The sequence below is a fragment of the Hyla sarda genome, chromosome 8 (assembly GCF_029499605.1).
Source record: "Hyla sarda isolate aHylSar1 chromosome 8, aHylSar1.hap1, whole genome shotgun sequence".
Classification (NCBI taxonomy): Eukaryota; Metazoa; Chordata; class Amphibia; order Anura; family Hylidae; genus Hyla; species Hyla sarda.
Genome location: NC_079196.1, coordinates 223,454,911 through 223,477,528, shown reverse-complemented (window position 1 = coordinate 223,477,528; position 22,618 = coordinate 223,454,911). Strand labels below are relative to the sequence as shown.

At 44.1% G+C, this 22,618-nt stretch overlaps 1 protein-coding gene across 1 annotated transcript in view; it reads left to right on the top strand.

The window, feature by feature from the left end:
• Positions 1–19,741, top strand: part of LOC130285344 (uncharacterized) — a 38,813-nt gene extending 19,072 nt beyond the window's left edge. The window contains exon 8 of the mRNA XM_056536703.1: positions 18,303–19,741. Within this exon, the coding sequence (XP_056392678.1) occupies positions 18,303–18,655 (353 nt within the window). The 3' untranslated portion in view covers positions 18,656–19,741. The remainder of the gene's footprint in view (positions 1–18,302) is intronic.
• The last annotated feature ends 2,877 nt before the right edge of the window (positions 19,742–22,618 follow it).

The following is a 22,618-nucleotide window of genomic DNA, read 5'->3' as shown; positions in this document are numbered from 1 at the left end:
GCTCAGAGTTAAAATATTTTTGTTTACTATTTTCATACACTTTCTGCACACGGTCCACTTTCTGTGCACAATGCACCTTTTTGCACATGGTCTACCTTTTGCACACTGTCCACCTTTTGCACACTGTCCACCTCCTTTACACAATACACCTTTTGCACATGGTTCACATTTTGCACACGGTCCACTTTTTGCACACGGTTCACCTTTTGTACAATACACTAATTCTACACGCTTCTCCTGTTTGCACACAGTCCAACTTCTGCACACCTCCACCATTTGCACTCAAGGCACTGTATAGGTAGAGCTAATCACCTTTATTGGATTATCTCCCAGACTCACTGTCACCTTTATTGTCTTTACTGACCCTTCCCCCTGTGATGGCCTTCCTATAAAAGAAGACACTTGTTCCTCAAAAAAGAGTTCTGATTTTATACCTGAAGACTGGTGTTGCCTGGTTCTTTGGGTACAAGGATGCAATAATCTCTAGTTCTGCCTGGGGATATTGCCTGTGATACGCTGGGGCTTGTCATCCGGAAGGAGAAGTCACTTTTGGCAGAGTCAGTCCGTCACAATGGGACCTTTATCTACGCCTTCATATCTTGAGCATTGCCTTCTTTCCTTCCTGTGGTTGAGTTTAATGTTTTTGGATTAGTTTCTTATACCTGCTGGGAAGTTTATTTAGGGCTGTTCTTATGCATGGCTTGTGGGTGGGACTTTAGTTCTCCTTACTGGTCATCTTGGGTGCGTTCTTCCACCTCCCCCCTCAGAGGCCATGGCACATGGTAATGTGACACAATTTGTTTTATTCTTGCAGTTATTGTTCTCCACGTTTGTCTCCACTCTGGCCTTTGCGCCATTGGTTTATTTTTGGCACCGTATGTTTTATCTATGTACCCTTTTCTACCGGTTTGTCGGTTCCTTATGTGTTTCCCTTGTCTACTATTTGGTTTGTCCTTTCGGTTGTCTGTTCTCTTTTCTTTCTACTCTCTCCTCTCTTAGGTCCGATACTGAATTGTGGAGCTCAGTAGTCCTTGGCTGGCCCTCTCGTGACTCGTCCCCTGGTGTGAGTGAGTACAATAGATTGCACCTGTCCTACACTACTTTGAACCCCTCATGGCTAACTGCGTCTCTTTGAATGTGAAGGGTCTTAACACCCCCACCAAAAGGCGTCTGCTACAGCGAGAGTTGGTAGCCCTCAAAGCTGACATAGTCTTTGTTCAGGAGACACACTTTGACAAGACGGGCACTTTTCAATTTCTGCATCACCTCTATCCACAGGTTTTTTAGCTTCCACTGATAGAAAGGTGGCGGGAGTGGCAATCTTAATATCCCGACACTGTTCCCTGCAAGTATCTTCCTCATATGTAGATCCATCTGGTAGGTACGTTATTCTATGTGGCTCCCTGGGGGGGTAAACCTCTGCTCCTTTGCAATGTGTACGCCCCTAATTCGGCGCAGATCCCCTTTCTTTGTTGGGTTCTGAAGCGTTTACATGCATATCCACCCTCGGCCTGGCTATTGGGAGGGGATTGTAACCTAGTTGTTTCTCCTTCGGCCGACCGTAACTCTCTAGGGGGCTCCCAGGTACCCCCTTCCCAGTTGCGACTCTCTACGCTTTTTAGGCGGTTAGTCCGCTCGGCAGCGCTTTATGACCTGTGGCGTATTAATCACCCATCGGATCACTCCTTTTCTTTTTACTCGCACCTGCATAAACTCCATACCCATATTGATTATTTTTTGGTAATCTCCCGATGGTGCGTATGCTCTCAACCGCCTCTATGGAACCTATCTCCTGGTCTTACCATGGCCCTGTTCTTGTCTCCTTTTCCCATTTTGTCTCTTCTCCACGTTGCTGCCACTGGCGGCTTAACAATTCTCTGCTTAAAACCCCTTCTTCCCGGGACTCGATCCTAACTAGCATTACCGAGTACTTTGCTAACAGCGAAGGCTCGGTGTCCTCTCCAGCTATTTTGTGGGAGGCTCACAAGGCTGTGGTCCGAGAAACTCTTATGCTGACTGCCCCCTCCCTCGTGGTTTTGAGGCACTTAGTGGCCGCATGGTCTCAGCTGGGGGATTTGGTTCTCTGCAAAGTGGAGCGCCAGCTTCTTTATGCTAAACAGAAGTTTTATGAAAAAGGCAATAAAGTACACACGATGTTGGCTAGGCGCTTAAGGGAGCGTGTGGCTGCTCAGGCTCCTTCGGCCCTGAGGGATGATGAAGGCACACTTCAATACCATCCTGACTCCATTTCTCGCCTCCTCTATGGCTACTACTCCAAACTTTGTTCTTTTCCCTCACAACTCCCCTCGGACCCGGGTGAGCGTGCGGCGGCATTAGAATCCTTTCTCTCAAGATGTAGCCCTCTCGGCAAATGACAGGGAGTCCCTGAATGCTCCCGTTACATTGAGGAACTTGCTGAAGTTCTTAAGTCTCTTCCGACGGGGCACTCGCCGGGTCCTGATGGGTTTACCTATTTGTACTATAAGACATATTCGTCAGTCCTTCTCCCTAAGCTGGTCCCCCTATTTAACTCTTTTCTGAATGGGGAGGGGATCCTGCAGTCTTTCAAACACTCCTTGATTACCCTGATTTCTAAACCTAACAAAGACCCCAATGACTGCTTGACTGCCCTAGCTATAGGCCTATAGCCCTGCTAAACTCCGACTTGAAACTGTTTTCGAAGATCATGGCGGCCTGTCTTTGTAGTTTTCTCCCCACTCCCATTCACAAGGACCAAGTTGGTTTTATCCTCTGTCGTCAGGATGGTGATAATACGAGACGGGTAGCCAACCTTATTGATCTTGTCAATAAGAAATCTGAACAGGCATTAATTTTAAGCTTTAGGCTTTTGATAGACTGGGGTGACCTTACATGTTTGCTACTCTTCAGAAATTTGGAATCACGGGTAACTTCCTCTCAGCTCTGCAGGGTCTCTACTCCTCTCCACTGCTTAAACTCCCATCTGACTCCTCTCCACCTTTTACTCTCTCTAACGGTACTAGGCAGGGTTGTCCAGTATCCCCCTTGATTTTTGCACTTTGCATAGAGCCACTGGCGGCCCTGATCCGGGAGAACGCAGACATCTCTTGCGTTACTTTGCATGGAAGGGCTTTTAAGATCTGTCTATTTGCGGATGATGTCTTACTTACCCTCACTAACCCTCTTCTGTCTTTGCCTACCTTGTACAAACTCTTGCTGAATATGGATTAGTCTCGGGCTATAAAGTCAATCTCTCTAAGTCGGAAGCTATGCCTGTCAATCTCCCACCGTCTTTGGTGTCCCAACTACGTTCTAACTACTCCTTTCGCTGGTCTTCCTCTGCTATTAAATATCTGGGGGTCTCCCTCACTCCTAGGTATTCCTCTCTATACTCTGTTAATTTCCCCTCCCTGTTCCGAGAGCTACATTCACTATTAGAAATATGGAGGTCTCAGTATATTTCCTTTTTTGGGCGGATATCTGCTGTCAAGATGACTGTTCTCCCCAAGCTGCTCTATTTTTTTGAGACGTTGCCGGTACGGGTCCCATTGGCAGTGTTGCGATAGTTTCAGTTGGCTATTTTTAGGTTTATTTGGGACGCTAAAAGGCATAGACTTCCTATGTCCGTGATGATGGCGAATCGATTCTTGGGGGGTCTGGGAGTGCCTGATGTCATGAAGTATTATTGGGCAGCACACCTACGTTACCTAGCCGCTTGGTCTACCTACCGGGCTTATAGTAAATGGATGAAACTCGAAAAGCTGTGGCTGGCACCGGTACATCCCAATGCCTTGCTTTGGTCCTTCCCTCTCCTGTCCCCCACAGGCCCTATGGCTTTCACTCGCTATGTCTGGATTTATTGCTCTAGGCGATTCCGACTCCTCTCCTCCTTCTCCCCGATGCAATCCTTCCTCTATCACCCAGCCTTTCCTTCGAGAGGTACCTCGCAAATGGTGGGGGAGTGGGGTTCGAGAGGTCTATTCTGTTGGGCTGATGTAGTGAATCCTGTCACTCGTGTTCTTTTTGAGGACTTGAAGTCTCGCTCGGACCTCCCTGCTCCCGGCATTATCTGTCCTCGCAGCGAGGCTCACTGACTGTGTCCCTCCCCACGAGCTTTGAGTGGTTGTGTAGGAGTGGGCCTCAGATAAGGGGACTACTCTCGAGTATCTATTCCCTTTTAATCTCCCCTTTGGGTGGTGCCCCCTCCCTCACACAGCTATTTGGGGCATTGGGAGGAGGTCCTTGATACTACCATTTCACTTCCTCAGTGGCAGGTGATTTGGGATAGGGCCTCTCAGCCCTCCATCTGTATGGCGTATAAAGAGACACAGTTTAAGATGCTTATGGGCTGGTATCACACCCCTGTCCTGCTCAACAGGCTGAACCCTGATATCCCCCCTCAATGTAGGAGATGCGGAGTAGGGTTAGGTGATACATATCACATATTCTGGATGTGCCTATTGATTACCCCCATTCTGGGTGAAAGTACATTTGATTCGGGAGGTTCTGGGAGTTAGGGTGTCCTTGGATCCCTTAGTCTTCTTACTACACTTGTCCACTAGAGCCTTGGCTAAACGACCTTTTAAATTATTTCTGAATATTGCCAAGCATTGGAAACAGGCCAGCCCCCCTCCTGAGGGTGAACTCCTAGCCTGGGTTTGGGAAATTCACTCCCTGGAGTCTATCACTGCTTCCCTGAACAACACCTGGGCAGCACACAGGCAGTCTGGGGACTAGGCTACATGCAGATCTAACTGACCTATATCTCAAAAACATCTCCAGAATTTGCCCTTTTCTTACTGTTAATGTGGTGTCCCAGTACCAGTCGCTGTCCTGTGGCTTCGGACTGCTTTGGGCAGCTTTGCAGCACAAGGTGTTGGGCCCACCAAAGGACTTATTGTACTGTTATGTATGCACTTTGTTGAGAAGTAATATATTTTTCTAATTAATTATATTGTTGTTATTCAGTTGTATGTTAAATATGTTACTTACCCTTAAAAGAAAGCAATGTAAACCCCATGTGACCCTGCCTGCCAATGGGAACCCCTAAATTCTAGTCCATATAGTGTAGTGGGGGAAAGAGCTACCCCAGTTCCGGTTTCAGTTGAGTCCAGTGCTAGTCACTGTTGAGAACAGTTGTTCCTGAGCTACAGTGTGGTTAAGGTGTGCTGGTGGAGAAGCCTAAAGGGAAAGCCCAGAACAAATCTACTTAAAGGGGTACTCCTGTGAAAAACTTTTTTTTTTTTTAATGAACTGGTGCCAGAAAGTTAAACAGATTTGTAAATTACTTCTATAAAAAAAATCTTAATCCTTCCTGTACTTATCAGCTGCTGAATACAACAGTGGAAATTATTTTCCGTTTGAAACACAGAGCTGTCTGCTGAATCACGAGCACAGTGCTCTCTGCTGACATCTCTGTCCATTTTTAGGAACTGTTCAGGGTAAAAGGAAATCCCCATAGCAAACATATGCTGTTCTGGACAGTTCCTAAAATGGACAGAGATGTCAGCAGAGAGCACTGTGCTTGTGATATCAGCAGACAGTTCTGTGTTTCAAAAAGAAAAGAATTTCCGCTGTAGTATTCAGCAGCTAATAAGTACAGGAAGGATTAAGATTTTTTAATAGAAGTAATTTACAAATCTGTGTAACTTTCTGGCACCAGTTGATTTAAAAAAAAAAGTTTTTCACCGGAGTACCCCTTTAATCTGGTCATTCTGCAAGGATCACCCTTACGGTGGCAGTTCATGCCCGGCGGAGAAGGCTACAATACCTTGACAGAACCCTACCTACCAGCATTCATCTACCCATTTTACAAGTCAGTATAAATTAGTTTGGTGAAAGCACCATAAGTTCCGGTAAGGCAACAGGGCTCCCAAGGGGTTACGCTGCATCCTCTCACCTAATACGAACTGTCTGTATGCCATCATCTGCATCAGCTCAGTAAAGACAGTTATCCGTAACCTGACGTCTGTGTGTTCATTTACTCCCCGTGTCTGGCCCAGGAGAAGCTGTCTCCAACCTCGGACTGTGTATAGGATAACGGTGCCCTGGTGTCACGACGGTCCCGCATGAACATGCATCACTCTAATATTAAGAAGGGTTTTATGTGGATTCTGGAGGGGATGGCGCACTAATGCTTACTGTACGAGATATCTATACCTTGTTTTAGTTTCTGGAGCTGTACGAATGCATACTCGCCTGTGTTCGGTTGGCCGATTGTATGCCTGCTGTATGCTCTCACGTTACTGACTTTCTCCTGAAGTGTTTCATTGGTACAACTGATTATGAGTGGTGTGGGTATACTAGCGCCCCTGAGTGCCGTGTGACGCGGCGACTTGTGTGGCTGTATTTGTACCTTGTTTTGGGGTGTTTGTTTGTTTTGTTTTCTGCCTCTCCTTGGGTTGCTATATGTACTGTCTGTAGGTTTCCTGGGAATGTACGGGTGGGCTCCCCTGATTTCAGTGTTGATATAATAGCCCTTTTCTGCTCCGTTATCCCTGATGGCGGTCTTTAATTTTATAGGATGGAATGTTAGGGGGTTGGGAGATGTGGCGAAACGCTATGCAATATTTAACTCGGTGAGACAGTTTCACCCTGCCATACTCTGCCTCACTGAAACTCATCTGACAGCTGAAACCACCTCGGCCCTTCATAGGGCATGGGTCGGTCACTCTTACCATTCTACCTTTTCCTCCCATGCTAGAGGGGTTAGTCGCTGGTCCACAAATCTATTCCGTTTAAGGCTGTCTCCTCTAGCATTGACCCGGATGGTAGATTTGTGTGCGTATTGTGTGAGGTGTCTCATCGACTGCTTATTATAGTTGGTGTTATATCCCTCCTCCTTATAGTGGTGATGTTGTACGGCATATCCTAACAATAGTATCTGGATTCCTGGTGGCCCCTGTGCTTATGTGTGGTGATTTTAATCAGGTCTTGGATGCTTCTAAGGATAAGTTTTGGGGCACTCAGGCCCCTCCCCCTTCTAGGCCTTCTGGTCTTGCCAAGCTGTTGACCGAAATAGACCTATTCGATCTGTGGCGCCTCCGTAATCCCAGTGTTAGACAGTTCTCCTGTTACTCGGCCACGCATGGCACTCTATCTAGGAAAGACATGGCAGTTGGGGATGGGACCATGGCTGGACTAGTTGGTGAAATTACATATCTGGCCAGGGGGTTATCGGATCACTCCCCGATCCATTTACGACTTGATTTATCGGGGGGAGCTGGTGGGGTGCGCCCTCTGTGGAGACTGAACCCGTTCTGGTTACATTTGCTGACTACTACTGAACTAGTTGGTGCGGAACTCAGGGACTTTCTTGCCCTTAATGACGGTTCGGCTTCGGTCTCCATGGTTAGGGACTCTTAAAGGCATTCCCCCGCGGTCTGTTTATTCGGGACATAAGTGTCCACAAGTCCTTCACCAGAGAGAGGGGGGGAAAGTTGACACTATTGGTGACAGAAGCTGAAGCTAGATATGTTTTGCACCCTACCCCTGGATCGAGGGAAGAGTGGCTGAGGGTGCAGGATGATTATACTAAATACTTAGAGGAGACGGCCGAACATAAGAGGTTTTTTAGTAAGCAGCGCTACTTTGAGTGTGGTGAGGGAACGGGCAAACTGTTGGCTTCTATTGCTCGGGCACAGCAGGGGGTTGCATATATTGGCTGTTTGAGGGATGATCGGGGGAGTGAGGTCACGGAGGAGGAGGAGGAGATCTTGTGTCTGATGGTAGACTTTTATAAGGAGGCTAAGTCTACTAAGACTTCTTGTACTGGGGAGGCCTTGGGGGCGTATGTGAGCAGGGCATCACTCCCTTCCCTTTCTCTGGAGCAGAGGGACGAGCTGGACTCGCCCATCTCTCTGGAGGAATTGGAACTGGCTCTGAAAGATGCTGCTAATGAAAAGGCCCCGGGCCCAGATGGGCTTCCGATTGAGGTATACAAAAAATTCTCAGGTATCCTCCTGCCCCAGCTGTTGCGAGTGGTCGAGTCGGCGGCTTTGGAGGGCGCTTTGCCTCAATCCATGATGGATGCCCTAGATTTATGGCATGACTAAGAACCATATGGTTTGAAACGCATCAGCGTTTCATCTATGCTTTTAATTCTCACCATCTCATTGATTTTTAAAGGATGAAATACATTTTTTGTGTTTTTATACCGCCATTCTATATTTTTCGGAGGACCTGGATTTCCTTTTCCTTCCTGGATTCTATTGCAACTGGCTACACGGCTTGACCTGCATCCGTGCTCCTCCACCAACTACCCTTCCAGTGGCTACTTCTACAGGGCGGTGAGCTGGTCTATTTTTTCTTTATGTACTTTTAATTCCGGAAGATGCTTCTAATAGACTCCAGAAATTTATAAATCACGAGTCATACTGTATTTTTAAGTTATGCACGCTCTTCCCGAATGGGCTGAATGAGACAATAGAGAACACATGCTGAAGGAACCATGCTCTGGATAAAATTCTTCTTTATTATATATTTATTTATTTTCCATTTTTTAAACGCATTTTTATACATTTTTTGTATACATATATTTTAGTTGTGACATATTTTAATTAATTGTTATTGTATTTGGCATTTGTATGGATATGAGAATTATTTGTCATATTTAGGGTTAATAGCTTTTTTTATTCTAGGAAGGGGTTAATTTTTGCTTCTATATATGTGCTTCTTGTTTCCTTGTCTGTATGCCTGATGAAGCGCTTAGGCACGAAACGGATTGCATATTGGGAATAAACATCTGCTCCTTTTACCTAGTACCTGTGGTCTCTCAGCGCCCGAAGGAATTCTTCCTACTTTGGAGGTCGTTGGTTTTGGTTGTCTATTCTGGAAGGCTGCAGTGAGACCCACCATTCGCATTTTACCTTTTGTTCTGCCTCTCCAATCTAAGCATTGAAAGTGTGATCTCCGAAACTCACAGTTTGTGATGAGAGAAGTAGCCTCCAATCTTAGTTGAATTGGCTGACAGTGACTCGATCCAAAAGACACCTTGTAGATTGTGATGAAGTTTATTCCAAACTGTGCAGATCATACACCGATGGACAAATGGATAGGTCAAAAGATCATGTTGTGAGCAGCTAACAGGTAACGTGCTGAGATGAAGGATGAAGGAAGAAACAAGAGTGAATGAAAGGGAGGAGTCAAAAACTGAGAACAGAATGAAGGTGAGAGAGAAGGGACACACAGGATAAAAAGGCAAACCATGCACGTGTAACATGACACTCCCCGTCAAAATCTATGATTTCTAATAACAACAATAAACTTTAGATAAGTCCATATATAATGGATGTTTCTTCTTCTGGAACATCTCTCTCCACATCAGGTCAGTGTGAGGGGATCATCTACCTGTTTAGGCAGGAGCAGTGCCAGCTCGTTTATGGGTCTGAAGTAATGTCTTGCAGAGCCTTCTTTCATCACTTTAACTTCTACTTTCCGCACCTTGACGTCACTACTTGGAATAGTCTTTGTAATAAGACCCATAGGCCAATTGTTATGATGAGCATCATGTTATGATGAGGGTTTGCTGACTTGCCATATTCTTCGACTTTGAAGATTGCAAAGGTACTTCACCTTCTAATGGCTCCAAAATGCATTAGCAGGATGTTGGAGCCGTTTCCATTGGTATTTGTAAACATTTTTACAATTGAAGTCCCAAGGAGGACTAGTGGCTACTCCGATCTTTTGAGTTAGAAGAGTGGCTGGAGTTAGCAATACTGGAGACTCTGGGTCTGAGAGACAGGAACAAGTGGTCTTGCATTAATTATTGCTGACACCTCTGCAAGGAAGGTGACCAAGTGTTCATGTGGGAGCTGAGAAGATTTGTGGTTCAGCAGCATAGAGTCCAGGATTTTCCTAGAAATCCCAGTCATGCGTTCCACTCGATTGCAGACATACACATGGAACTGTCTTGTTTGATTATGTATGTATCCTAGCACAATTTAGCTGTCTGTGTAAAAGTCAAAGGAGTCAATATGAAAGTTTATTTCATGATTTATTAGCAATTTCAACAGCTAACGTGGCTGCACAGGGTTCGAGCCTTGGAATAGTATGTGCAGGTTTTGAAGTTAGCTTGGCCTTGCCCGTGACGAATTTCACGGTTGTGGTGTGCAACTCGGAGATAGGCTACGGCAGCTATGGCTTTCATGGATGCATCAGAGAAGACATGGATCTCTAGTCTGGTGGCATTCTTTGGATGCAAGAGTGGTATCTAAAACTGTTCCAATGCCTGGAGAGACTGCTTCCAGGATCCCACCTTTTCTGTTTCTCTATAGGTAAAGGGGTATCCCAGCCAATGTTCTCTGACTTAAGTTGTCAGAGTAATATTTTGCCCTGTATAGTAAAGGGTGATTTTTTGTAGGGGTGTGAATCGCCAAGAATTTGGCGATTCGATTCGAATCGCGATACCAGTGTGGCGATTCGATATATCCCGATATATCGCGATACCGTCTAGGTGACGATACATCGCGATATATCGCCCACCTGGGAGCACTCATAGATCCCAATAGACGCCGCTGTCAGCTTTGACAGCGGCGATCTAGTACTCCGGTGCGCACTTTTCTCATGTTATCCCGTCCGGGCTGCAAAATAAAAGAAAACGCACTTTATCTTACCTGCCAACGAGCCCGCGGAGCTCCGGTACAGGTGTTCGGTCCCCGGGCTGTATTCTTCTTACTTCCTGTTAGTTCGGCACGTCACATGGAGCTTCAGCCTATCACCAGCGGAGGCGGGACATCACTGCGGCTGGTGATAGGCTGAAGCTCCATGTGACGTGCTGGACTAACAGGAAGTAAGAAGAATACAGCCCGGGGACCGAACACCTGTACCGGAGTGTACCGGAGCTCCGGGGGCTCGTTGGCAGGTAAGATAAAGTGCGTTTTATTAAAAATTCCACATCCCTAAAAGAATCGATTCAAAAATATTTTGAATCAATTCTGTATCGGCAAATGAAAAATCGCGATTATCGCGAGAATCGATTTTTTCTTACATCCCTACTATAAATCCCAATGGATGCAGACAGTACTCCGCGTTTTGCGAAGGGCTTGTCACAGACTGATGTTAGAAATGTGAGCATGTCTTGTTTAAAATCCCACAGCAACCCAAGACTGCGTTGAGTGAGGGTAAAGTCAGACCCTAGTTGGAATTCCTTAGCACTGATGGCATGATCATCAGAAGGAAATGCTGTCATAACCTCATTGCTGTTGGAGATGATTTGGTATAGTCGGAGGTTGGCAGTAGCGAGCATGTTCTGAGTTCTGGTGAGAAGGTCGATGGCTTCTTCCTCCGTAGGCAGAGACTTGAGACCATCGTCTATGTAGAAGTTCCTTTTCACAAACTGACGTGTATCAGTGGGCTGTTTTCCTCAGTTCATAAATGGCAACAGCGGGGGAGGGACTATTACCAAAATTGTGTACTTTCATCCGATAGTCTATAACCTCGTCATTGACATCATTATTGTGGTACCATCGGAACCTGAGGAAGTTTCTATTGTCTTCATGGACTATGAAACATTTGTTGGATGTCAGCCATAATGGCAATTGGTTCTTGTCTAAAGCGGAGTAAGACTCTTAGGAGGTTGTTGTTCAGGTTAGGCCCAGTGAGAAGATTGTCATTGAGAGAAACGCCTTCGTAACGAGCATTTGAGTCGAAGACCTCCCTAATCTGGTTAGGCTTGCGAGGATGGTAGACACCAAAACACAGTAAGTAAGTACCAGCATTCCTCTCCTTGTGTAAGAAGAGGTGCAAGCTCGGCATGATTTCTCTCAAATGCCTTCTGCATAAAGTCGACAAAATGTTTCTTCATCTCCGGTTTCCGGTTCAGGTTGCAGTTCTCAAGAATTCCTTGTCTTCCATATGACTGCTAACTCATTGTCTCATTGTCCCTACCACTGTGCTACCAATGTTGTCATCCTGGAAGACAAATACTTTCCTATAATCTAGTACGATGTGCTCTTGCGTACCTTTGTCACACAGCTTTTCTATCACACTGTAGTGATGTTGTCAATGCGGGAAACAGGTAATGCATCAATTTGGCAGAACGTGTGTATTAAAGGAAGAAACTGAGAACTGTTTCATGACGTTGCTAAGGCAGACGTTGCCTATGATGACCCAGCCTACATCGAGATGCTGGGCATAAGGTGCATCATGTGGGCAGTTGATTTGCTGGCGAACCTTGTGAGGAGCAACTATGAGCCAACTGGCTCTTCTACCCAAGACTTGCATAATGCCTACAAAGGTACCAAGGGTATAGGGTAGAGCATCTCCTGCTATGCCTAACAGATCAAAGAACCTTGTGCTTGCAAGAGATCGGTTACTGTAATCGTCGAGAATAGTATACAGTCTTATGGACATTTCTGGTTGGCCCTTTGAGTATACATGAACCAAGCATATCTTTGCACAGGATTTCTCACAAAGTCCTTCCCCACAGACTTCATTGCATGTAGACAATACTGGAGTGGAGGCAGCTGTTCATTCAGTGTGCTCCCCGCCATGCTTTGGGATGTCTGTGGATGGAGTAGAACTGTGTTGGTACAGATGAAGGGCTTGTATGTAGTTGTCACTTCCGCATTCCATGCATTTAATGATGTCCTTACCGTCTTTTGCAAGGTGTTCTGTGGAGGCACAGCATCTGAAACAAATTCCAAATTCCTTTAAAAGTTCCTTACGTTCTTGTAGAGGTTGGAAGCCAATGCATTTCTTGAGTGGATGTGGCTTGTTATGTATGGGACATTGGTGATTTGGATCCTCAAGATTCTTGTTTTGCCCAGTCTTTTGAAGAACCGTAGCAGGTGGGGGATTGAACATCAGTCCTCTTCACTGATACTGGCCCCTTGTGGTCTCTGTGCGTTATAAGTGTGTTTGCAAGTTCTGGAGACGGTGGACTGACTGGGTTAGAGTGGGCCATAGAAGAAACTTGGGTCATTCTCAGAGTCCGCGATTTCCTTCATGAAGTCACGGAAATAGGAAAAGGGAAGAAAGGCAACTCCGTATATTTTCTTGTAAGTTGATCCCAGACTAACCCATTTTTCTTGAATGCTATATGGTAGCTTAAGGACAATAGGGTTAATACCACGAGAGGTGTCGAGGTAACTGAGCCCAGGTAGGTGGGTATCAGCTTTAGAAAGTTGAAGCTCTAGTAGAAGATCACTGAGTTCTTGAAGCTTTAGATTGTCTTTAGCGGTAATCCTTGGGAAGCCTTGCAACCTTTTGAATAAGGGATCTTCGATAGCCTCAATGCTGCCAAAGCTACGTTCAAGTCTGTCCCAAGCAGCGTTGAGACCAGAAGCAGGATTGGAAGTGCAAACTGTTTTCGGTCTTTTCATACATTCAGCAGACTGGGGACCTAGCCACCTGATGAGTAGATCCAGTTATTCTGCAGCAATGATATCTAGCTCCCTGATGGTGACTTTAAAGGTGAATTTCCAGCCTCTGTAATTTTCAGGTTTGTCATCAAACTTGATGAGGCCTGTCCTAGTGAGTTCTCTGCATAGCATATATTTAGCAAACTGTGACATGTCTGTGTTTTCAGACTTTGGGTATACGGTTGCAGGTGCAACAGAGTTAGTTGCAGTGGACGGTACACTGATGTTGAGTGACTTGGGAACATAAGATGGTGCTAAGGTTTTCAACACTGGATCTGGCATACAGTCCAAGGGTGTGTTGGTTTGTAGCTGTATAGTAGTGGGTTTGTTAGGAGGTAAATGGTTAGTGCAATAGTAAGGTAGAAAGTCTTTCCTGTCCATACCAGCTTCCGCTGCTTGAGAAAGTGCAGTAGGTGCAGAGAAAACGCCTTGATTGAGTGCATTGGTTGCTATGGCAGAGTGATGGGGTTCTGATGTGTAAGATATAACAGAGTGACTGCTGCTGATAGCTCTTTCATTGTCACTATTGGTCTGCTCTAAGACTCTTAGTCTTGTTATGTCTTTGGCTTGCTCACATTGTTTCTCCAAAACTTCCATCTGTGCTTTCTTCCTCACAGCTTCAGCTTCCATCTCCGCTTTCTTCCGTGCAGCTTCAGCTTCCATCTCCGCTTTCTTCCTCACAGCTTCAGCTTCCATCTCCGTTTTTTTCCGTGCAGCTTCAGCTTCCATTTCTGCTTTCTCTTGGGCGAAGGCAGCCTGAATTTTAGACGCTTCTGCATCAGCGCGGGCTTTGATGACTTGTTGGCTGAGTGTAGAAAATCTTGTGAGATGGGATCTGGATTCATGGAGATGTGTGATTTTTACTTCTGCTTTTGCCTTTGTTTGTATTACTAAATCAAAGTTGCAAGACTGAACTCATTCCATTTCTTTAATTTTTGTATGGAATCTTCTGTGTTGTACTGCTTTAGGAAATCAGCATATTTGACAGTCTTTGATAGTTCTCATAAGCAGCATTCAATTGCTTTACAGCGCCCTCTAGGTGCAGTACCTCATGAGCTGGCTGAGTCAGAGCTGACATGCATTCAGTAGTCTCAGACCATAACTGGTTGATGTTACTCAGCCGTTTCTCTTTGTAAGCTCCATACTTCTTGAACTTTCCAAGTTGGTTTAGCTAAACCTTTTTGTTTTATGGGGATTTGACTCCTGTTCTGAAAGAAGTTCAGGTTCTTCAGATTGTATATTGCCTTGCTGGTGCATTGTGATGTTAAGCAGAGGGTTAAATTACAAGGTATTGCGCTTGCATAGAAATGTATCAATCTTCTGGCCAGGGGATCAGGTTTCCTAGGTAACCAGTGAGAAGAGGAGCAAGAGGTGCACATACTGGGGGGCATGTATCAAAGAATTTAAACCTTTTTTGTGTGTAAATTCTTGCACAAAAATTTGCGCAAGCTGTTTTTTTTGCATCTTTTTTTGCGTACATTCTGAGTATTTCCTCCTGATGTCGCGATACTGGGTAGCTTGGAGTGACATCTATAGTACGCACGGATTTATTAACTGCGTACTTTTCCTTTACACCGAAAAATTTTCCGAAAGTACCTTTTTTTTTACGCAAATATAAGCCATCATGGACTTGACGTAGCAAGATGCTCTAAATCATTGATTCTAATTTCCAAAGAGTGGATTGAGGAGATTATTATATTTACCCGCAATTTATTAAACTCATTGCGCTTGATTGATAAATTTAGCGCTTCTGCACATAATTTCGAATCCGGCAAAAGGGGTAAACTGCTTCTACCATACACAAATAAGGATACATGTCCCCCACAGAGCTTAGATTCACTTGCAGGTAGAAATACATGTGGTAGTACACAGACTGTGTAGAAGCTGATTAAATAACAATTGTATGAACAGTTCTTTTCAATCAATCTGCTGAAACTGATGAATCTGATGCTGAGATTTACTTGCTGGCTGGAGTATACAGTCTTGCACTGTGTGTTTGTTGCTATATTCCAGTGTCCATATACAACTCACTATACAGTGGTCCCTCAACATACGATGGTAATTCGTTCCAAACGAGCCATCGTTTGTCGAATCCATCGTATGTTGAGGGATTCGTGCAATGTAAATTATAGGAAGCTGTACTCACCTGTCCCCGCCGCTCGAGATGGTGTCCCCGCCCCTCCTGATGGTGATCCCGGGCCTCCGCTGGGCTCTCCGCTGTCTTCTCCAGTCCTCTGCTGTCTTCTCCGGTCCTCCGCTGTCTTCTCCAGTCCTCCGCTGTCTTCTCCGGTCCTCCGCTGTCTTCTCCGGTCCTCTTCTGTCTTCCGCAAGGCCTTACTGGGCCTGCGTAGCGACGTCATTACGCCGCTGCGTACGCCATTCCTATTGGATGACGTGCGCAGCAGCGTATTGACGTCATCAGGGAGGGCCGAGAAGACACTGGAAGACCAGCGCTGGACCCGGAGGGCACCCGGAGCATCGTGGAGGGGTAAGTAATACTCACCGCACCACACGGGGAACATTAAGCTGCTATCCGGCAGCAGCTTAAGCATTTGGCGCTGCCGGATAGCACTTAATGCGATGGCCCCGACATAAAAAAGCATTGTATGTCGATTTCATCATATCGGGGCCATCGTAGGTCGGGGGGTCACTGTACATGCATATGTAGCAAGGATCCTTTGAAAGATATTTGGCTGATCTTCTAAGATCCCTTCACTGATCTTTTGACTGTTCTTCCTCTCCAATCTAAGCATTGAAAGTGTGATCTCCGAAACCTACAGTTTGTGATGAAATAGCAGTAGCCTCCAATCTTAGTTGAATTTGGCAGACAGGGACTCGATCCAAAAGACATTTCTAGACAGTAATAATATTACAGGTTATGGAGACTAGATTTATAGAGACAGAACAGTGCAGAGGGATTCAAGAGAATCAATAGTGAATAGTGACTTTTATATTTAGTCATCAAGAGATAATTTGTCACTTTAGTATAAAATGTGGGAACCCGATTATAAGGAATCAAGTAGTCAGTAGACCAAGCATTCCACGAAGTTCAGAAACAAAGATGAAATAGGTCAGTAGTTATTGTGCAGGATGAGTCCACAGATTTTTTTTTTTTGTAATAATAATAATAATAGTGCCTATCCTTCTCCAATATACAGTGGCCCCTCAATTTACAATGGTCTCAATATACAATATTTTCAACATACAGTAATCTTTTCTAGACCATTGTAACTTAAAACCAGACTCACCATAAAATGCCACAGACCGTCTAGATCTGTGAAACATGTCAATGGCTGGAAGAGCTGACCAATCAGAATGGGCATTTTACTGGTAGTACACAAGTATTACTGAAGCTCATGTACTGACTGGCTGTCTGGTAGTGCCCCTACAGTACAGACAGGTACTACATGTTCTGTACTACCCTTTATTTATGCCAGATTTAGCTGCTTCAGGTGGGGGCAGCTTTATTTAAAAATTTTTGGGACACTGGGGGGGATTCATCAACATCAGTGTATGGTAGAGCTTTTTTTTTAACCCCTTTCTGCTGCGTGTATTTGTCATTTAGCTGCGCAAAATTTACTAAACTTGCGCACAGGTCTCTGTGAATCATGTGCAGTAATAGAATCCAGCCCATCTCAGCTCTTGAAAAAAATATAAGGCAGACTTGTACGTGTGCTCGGAGCTGGTGTATATTTGCGCAAATAAATTACTTTTATTTGCGTTCTTTTTGTGCGCAAAAAAAAAAAGACGCAGCTAGTAAATTCATGTCTACAGGAAAAACGGCTCTATGGTACACCTGTACAGTGACATCTTTAGAAAAAGTTCCACCAAAAAAGACGCACAAAAAGAACGCAGGAAATATCCTTGCGCAAGATTTTGCACAAGAAAATACACCTAAAATGACTCTAAATAGATTGATGAATCCCCCCCCCCACTGTGTGTACTGTACAGGATCCTAAGGAAGCTCCTGTCCTCTACATAGACAGTGATTTACAGCTTCCAGCAGATCTTTCTTACTTTTATATGTAAGGACGTGCTTTTTCTGTATTAGTTTTCTACTTATTTTCTTTATTCCTCACTTTTTCCTATTTTTTGATGACATTTTGTGGCTTTTAAAAACGAATTACCAGGTTTTCATAAAGTTATGGTCTCAACATAAAATTGTTTCAACATACAATGGTAATCCTGGAACCAATAAATAATGTAACTTGAGGGACCACTGTAGTCTTGGTAGCTACAGAAAATAGCCTTAAAAAGATAAAACTAAAGTCTGTGCACACTGTGACGGCTTGCAATTGGTAAAAAAGGGTCAGTAGAACACTGTTCCCCTACTAGGTGAGTGTCTTAGGGTTTTAACTTCTTAGGCACTAGTGTTGCTCGCGAATATTCTCAATTCGAATATTATTCGCGAATATCGCATATTCGCGAATTCGCGAATTTCGCGAATATAGCGCTATATATTCGTAATTACGAATATTCGTTTTTTTTTTTTTTGTTTTTTTTTCACAGTACACATCACAGTGATCATCCCTCTCTGCTTCCAGCTCGTGTGGTGTAAAGAAGACTCTAATACTACTGTGTGAGACTGGCGTGCGAATTTTCGCATATGCGAAAATTAGTGTATGCAAATGTTCGCATATGCGAATTTCCGTTTGTGGTAAATTTTTGTGTATGCTAATTTTCGTATATGTAAATTTTCGCATATGCGCATTTTTCGCATATGCGAAAATAAAACGAGGATATTACGAATATGCGAATATTCGCGAATATATGACGAATACACGTCCATATATTCGCGAATATTCGCGAATTCGAATATGGCCTATGCCGCTCAACACTATTAGGCACGTTTGGCAGATCCTGAGAATATAACATAAATGACTGAAATAGGACATACTAAGTAGTTACGTGCATGTCATATATTCAATTAATTTCCCCTTATTGTGTTTCATATGTTTATAGATCGGTCTGATGTGGAGATTGGAGAAATAAAAATCCCAAAACTGATAAAGGGTGAAAATGCCAGGATGGAGTGTCCAATATATCATTATAATCCTGGCAAACACACTGTTACATGGTTTCAAAAGAAGATGGATGTAGATAAACCAATAGCTATACAGAATGAACATCGGAGGCGTGTGACCACAAATAGAGATCAGGCATCAGATGACCAGAACACATATAAATCCTGCATAGAGCTCATCCCAGTGTCAGAAGAAGACAATGGAACAAGTTATATCTGCAGAGTGGAAGGTTCAAACTCTGGGCAGACGAAAGAGAAGAGTACAAGATGGCTAAAGGTGTATTCATGCTAATTATATGCCCCAAAAATGAATCACTATGTTGAATAGAATAATATAATAGCATGATGTCGGCCATGTTGTTTGTTCTAAATAGACCACAGTGTATTCTAAAGTCCTTCTCTACAAATGTGCCAGTCTGGAAGAAGAATATTGTTGTCTATTTAGATATTTATGGCTGTTTAGATAAGACCTGGTGGAAAGGTCTCAAGTATAGACTTTGATAATGAGTCTCTGTACAGGGCTAGTACTAATGCATTCTGGGTATTATAGTGATGTCATAGTCATTACAATATGTACACACCCAACCTACATTCATTGGGGAATTCCAATTTAGGAGAGTGTGTCTAACTAATTAAAAAGTCTGGTAAACCAGATGTTAGAAACTGTGGACTGGAGAAGACTTAGACAAAGACAAACAGGTCTTCCACTGAAAGAGGTCCACAAGATGGAAGCCATGAAAGCCATGTGAGATCCCAGTAAGCCGGACTGATCACACGGTACCAGACAATGGCTATCCATGACGATGAGATGGACCGTTCAGTGTTCCTAGGACCAGAAGCAAGGTTCTTACATAGACTTGGTAAGAGACACAAAAATGGTATTCCATTTAATTAAGACTAATTGGGATAAAGTGGATGGAATTATACCATTTAGATTGGCGAATATTGAGATTATAGTTTTATGATATTGTTAGACTTCATTCTACCTGCAGAATAATCTATCAAAGCATTAAATAATTGCTTAGACATTGATAGAATTCCTACTCGCCAATCTAAGTGTTATAAGTGTATTTCCCACACAGGAAACGTCCTCCTAAAATATAGAGCAAGATCATATATCTCTGCTATCAGTCTTAAAGTCTTACCAAAGTCATATATAGAAAATAGTCCAGAATGGGGCGGAAGTATATAAAATTTCTTCCATGTTTATATCCAAGATGGATGTGCCCATTCTTGGAATCATGTGATATGTAGTTGGTTAGAAGGGGGCGGAGTGTATTTAGCATTTCTTATTGATATGTCTATAATTAGATATTGCCCATCTTAATATCATGAGATTCCTCTGGATAGAGTGATATGTAACCTTTTTATTCTATGATATTCCTAACCTAGTATCTTTTGTTTCATTGTAACAAGTTACTTAATATTCGCATGTATTGTTCTACTGTATGTAGTCAATTAACAAACTTGTAATGTTTACTAATATATCTAATTGATATTCATTTGCATATATCATTGTGTTTGTTACTCATTTATGTTTCTAATCTTATAACCAATAAATCTGCATACTTTTATAATACCTGTGTATTGTATATTGCAAAACTATATCCTTAAAGGAGTAGTCCAGTGGTGAACCCAGTGCTGAACAACTTATCCCCTATCCTAAGCATAGGGGATAAGTTGCAGATCGCGGGGGGTCCGACCGCTGGGGCTCCCCGCGATCTCCTGTACGGAGCCCCGACAGCCCGCGGGAAGGGGGCGTGTCGACCTCCGCACGAAGCGGCGGCCGACACGCCCCCTCAATACAACTCTATGGCAGAGCCGAAGCGCTGCCTTCGGCAATCTCCGGCTCTGCCATAGAGATGTATTGAGGGGGCGTGTCGGCCGCCGCTTCGTGCGGAGGTCGACACCCGCTATCTGGCCGGAGAGCCTGGCCCCCATACAGAGAGATCGCAGGGGGCCCCAGCGGTCGGACCCCCCGCGATCTCAAACTTATACCCTATCCTTAGGATAGGGGATAAGTTTTTCACCACTGGACTACCCCAGGTCATACTTTTACCAGGTCATACTTTTGATATTTTTTATCATTTTCGGAAAAAAATTCAGAATTAATATTTTTATGACCATAATTCATAATTGAGTTATTACCGCACGACAGAGTAGAGATAAATAATACGTAGAATTGATGTGGTGTTACTGTATATGCCTATGATACTATCTGATCCTCTTTTCTCCTGTGTCTCCAAGTCCAGGTACAGGTGCGTTGCCAAGAAGACAATTAGTATACCCCAATTTATTTCAGACATCTCACCCTACCATTTCATCGTGGCTTACATATAAGGGATCATATAGGTGCGGACACAATCGCTGCAGTGTGATGCATGTCACTAAAACATTTACATCTTATGTGACAGATAAATCTTATGCTATAAAACAATACATAAACTGCAACACATTTGTGGTTTATTTGGTTTCATGCACCACCTGCCGAGTTCAATATGTGGGCTGCAGCACAAACTACTTAAAAATTAGGGCACGAAAACATTTGTCTGACATTCCCTATTTTGCATCCAAAAGTGTCTCTGCGGTGTCAAAACATTGTGCTGATAAACATGACCTCCATTCATGTCTATGGGAGGGGGTGTGACGGCCGTCACGCCCCCTCCCATAGACATGAATGGAGGGGGCGTGGCGTGACGTCACGTCCCCAGTCCCGGAAACCCGGAGGTTTCCGGGACTGGAGATTCAGCACCATAGAATGAGGGTGCTGCAGGGAGATCGCGGGGGGTCTCAGCAGCAGGCCCCCCGCGATCAGACATCTTATCCCCTATCCTTTGGATAGGCGATAAAATGTTTTTGCCCGGAATACCCCTTTAATCTAGCCACACGGATTTCGTCTGGTCTGAACAGATGCCAAGATGTAATTTTGCATTTTTAGTTGAGTTTAAATTTAAAATTGAAGTTTAAATTTTCTGTCTAAACTATTGGAATTTGTGCCGTTATTATACCGCCTCACTTTTTATCATTATAGTTACTACTATTTTATATTACTAATTTGAATAAACTTTGATGATTTTATTGTTAATACTCCATGTGTAAGGGGTTAAAATTCTTCTGGCTCATGTGTCATGACCCAGGTGAATTGCCCTCCCTATATAAACCCGTGTATCCGTTTCATTAGTGTACGACTAAGAGCGTACCTGTGCTTAAAACGCGTCATCTGTGCTGTTCATGTGTGTTTCCGTTTGGAAATAAATTCACGATTTTATGCATCTTCATAGCTAGATTCCTCTCCTTCTTCTTACTATTGTTATGATGCCTAGCATTGGAGTCCATGCTTCGGACGTTTACTCCTGGGTGAGCTGGAACTGCTTTGTTCTTTGATTTTGAAATTTAATGATTTGAATAATCCTACTGAAATAGAGATTTGATGAATTTACCAAAATTTGATAATAATTCAAATGCTGTTCCATTTATTGCACAAGAAGGGAAATTTTTTTTAACACTTAACATTATGGTCCCCAGACACAGAGACCCTTGAATTTGGATAAAATTACCCACTTTTGACTGCAGGATAAAGATGAGCCTGCTGTCATGGCAGTGGCATTGCAAGGGTTGGCATTACCCGGTGCTGTTGATGCCCCCCCCCCCCCCCTTGTCACGCCCGTGTTGAAGTGAGTAACAGAAAATATTGCAACTATAATAATCAAATACACCAGTGGCTATGTAAGGGGAAAGGGCTAAAAAAGCTTTAACCAAGGCCGGCTTTACTATAAGGCAGCTTAGGCAGCTGCCTTAAGGCGGCGGTAATGGTGGGGCTGAAAATTCTGAATCCCTAGCTGCTGGCAAAAGAACACAGTTTAGAGGAGGGGGCACAAGACTCACGGCACAGGCAGCATGCAGGCACAGCTTCTTATTTATGACCTGCTGTTTGGCTTCTTTAGGCTGCCATCCCATAAGTCTTCCACTACTCCTCCTCCTCTAAGCTTAAACGCAGCAGGAATCTCCAGTAGACTGTAGAGGGGGAGATGTCCAGCTGAGCCCCCAGTATAATGCTTCCTGTACTCTTTAGGTGGATGGGCTTCCCTAACATTGTGGGCCCCAGCCCAGCCATAAAAAAGGCTCCCCCCCACCCATCACTTCTGCATGTTCCTGTCTGCTAATGGGAAGCTGTTGGATATTTGGCTTCAAGAGAACCCGGCTCACAACGCTGATCGACCAGACAGGTGGATAGACTAAAACAGGTTTATTGACC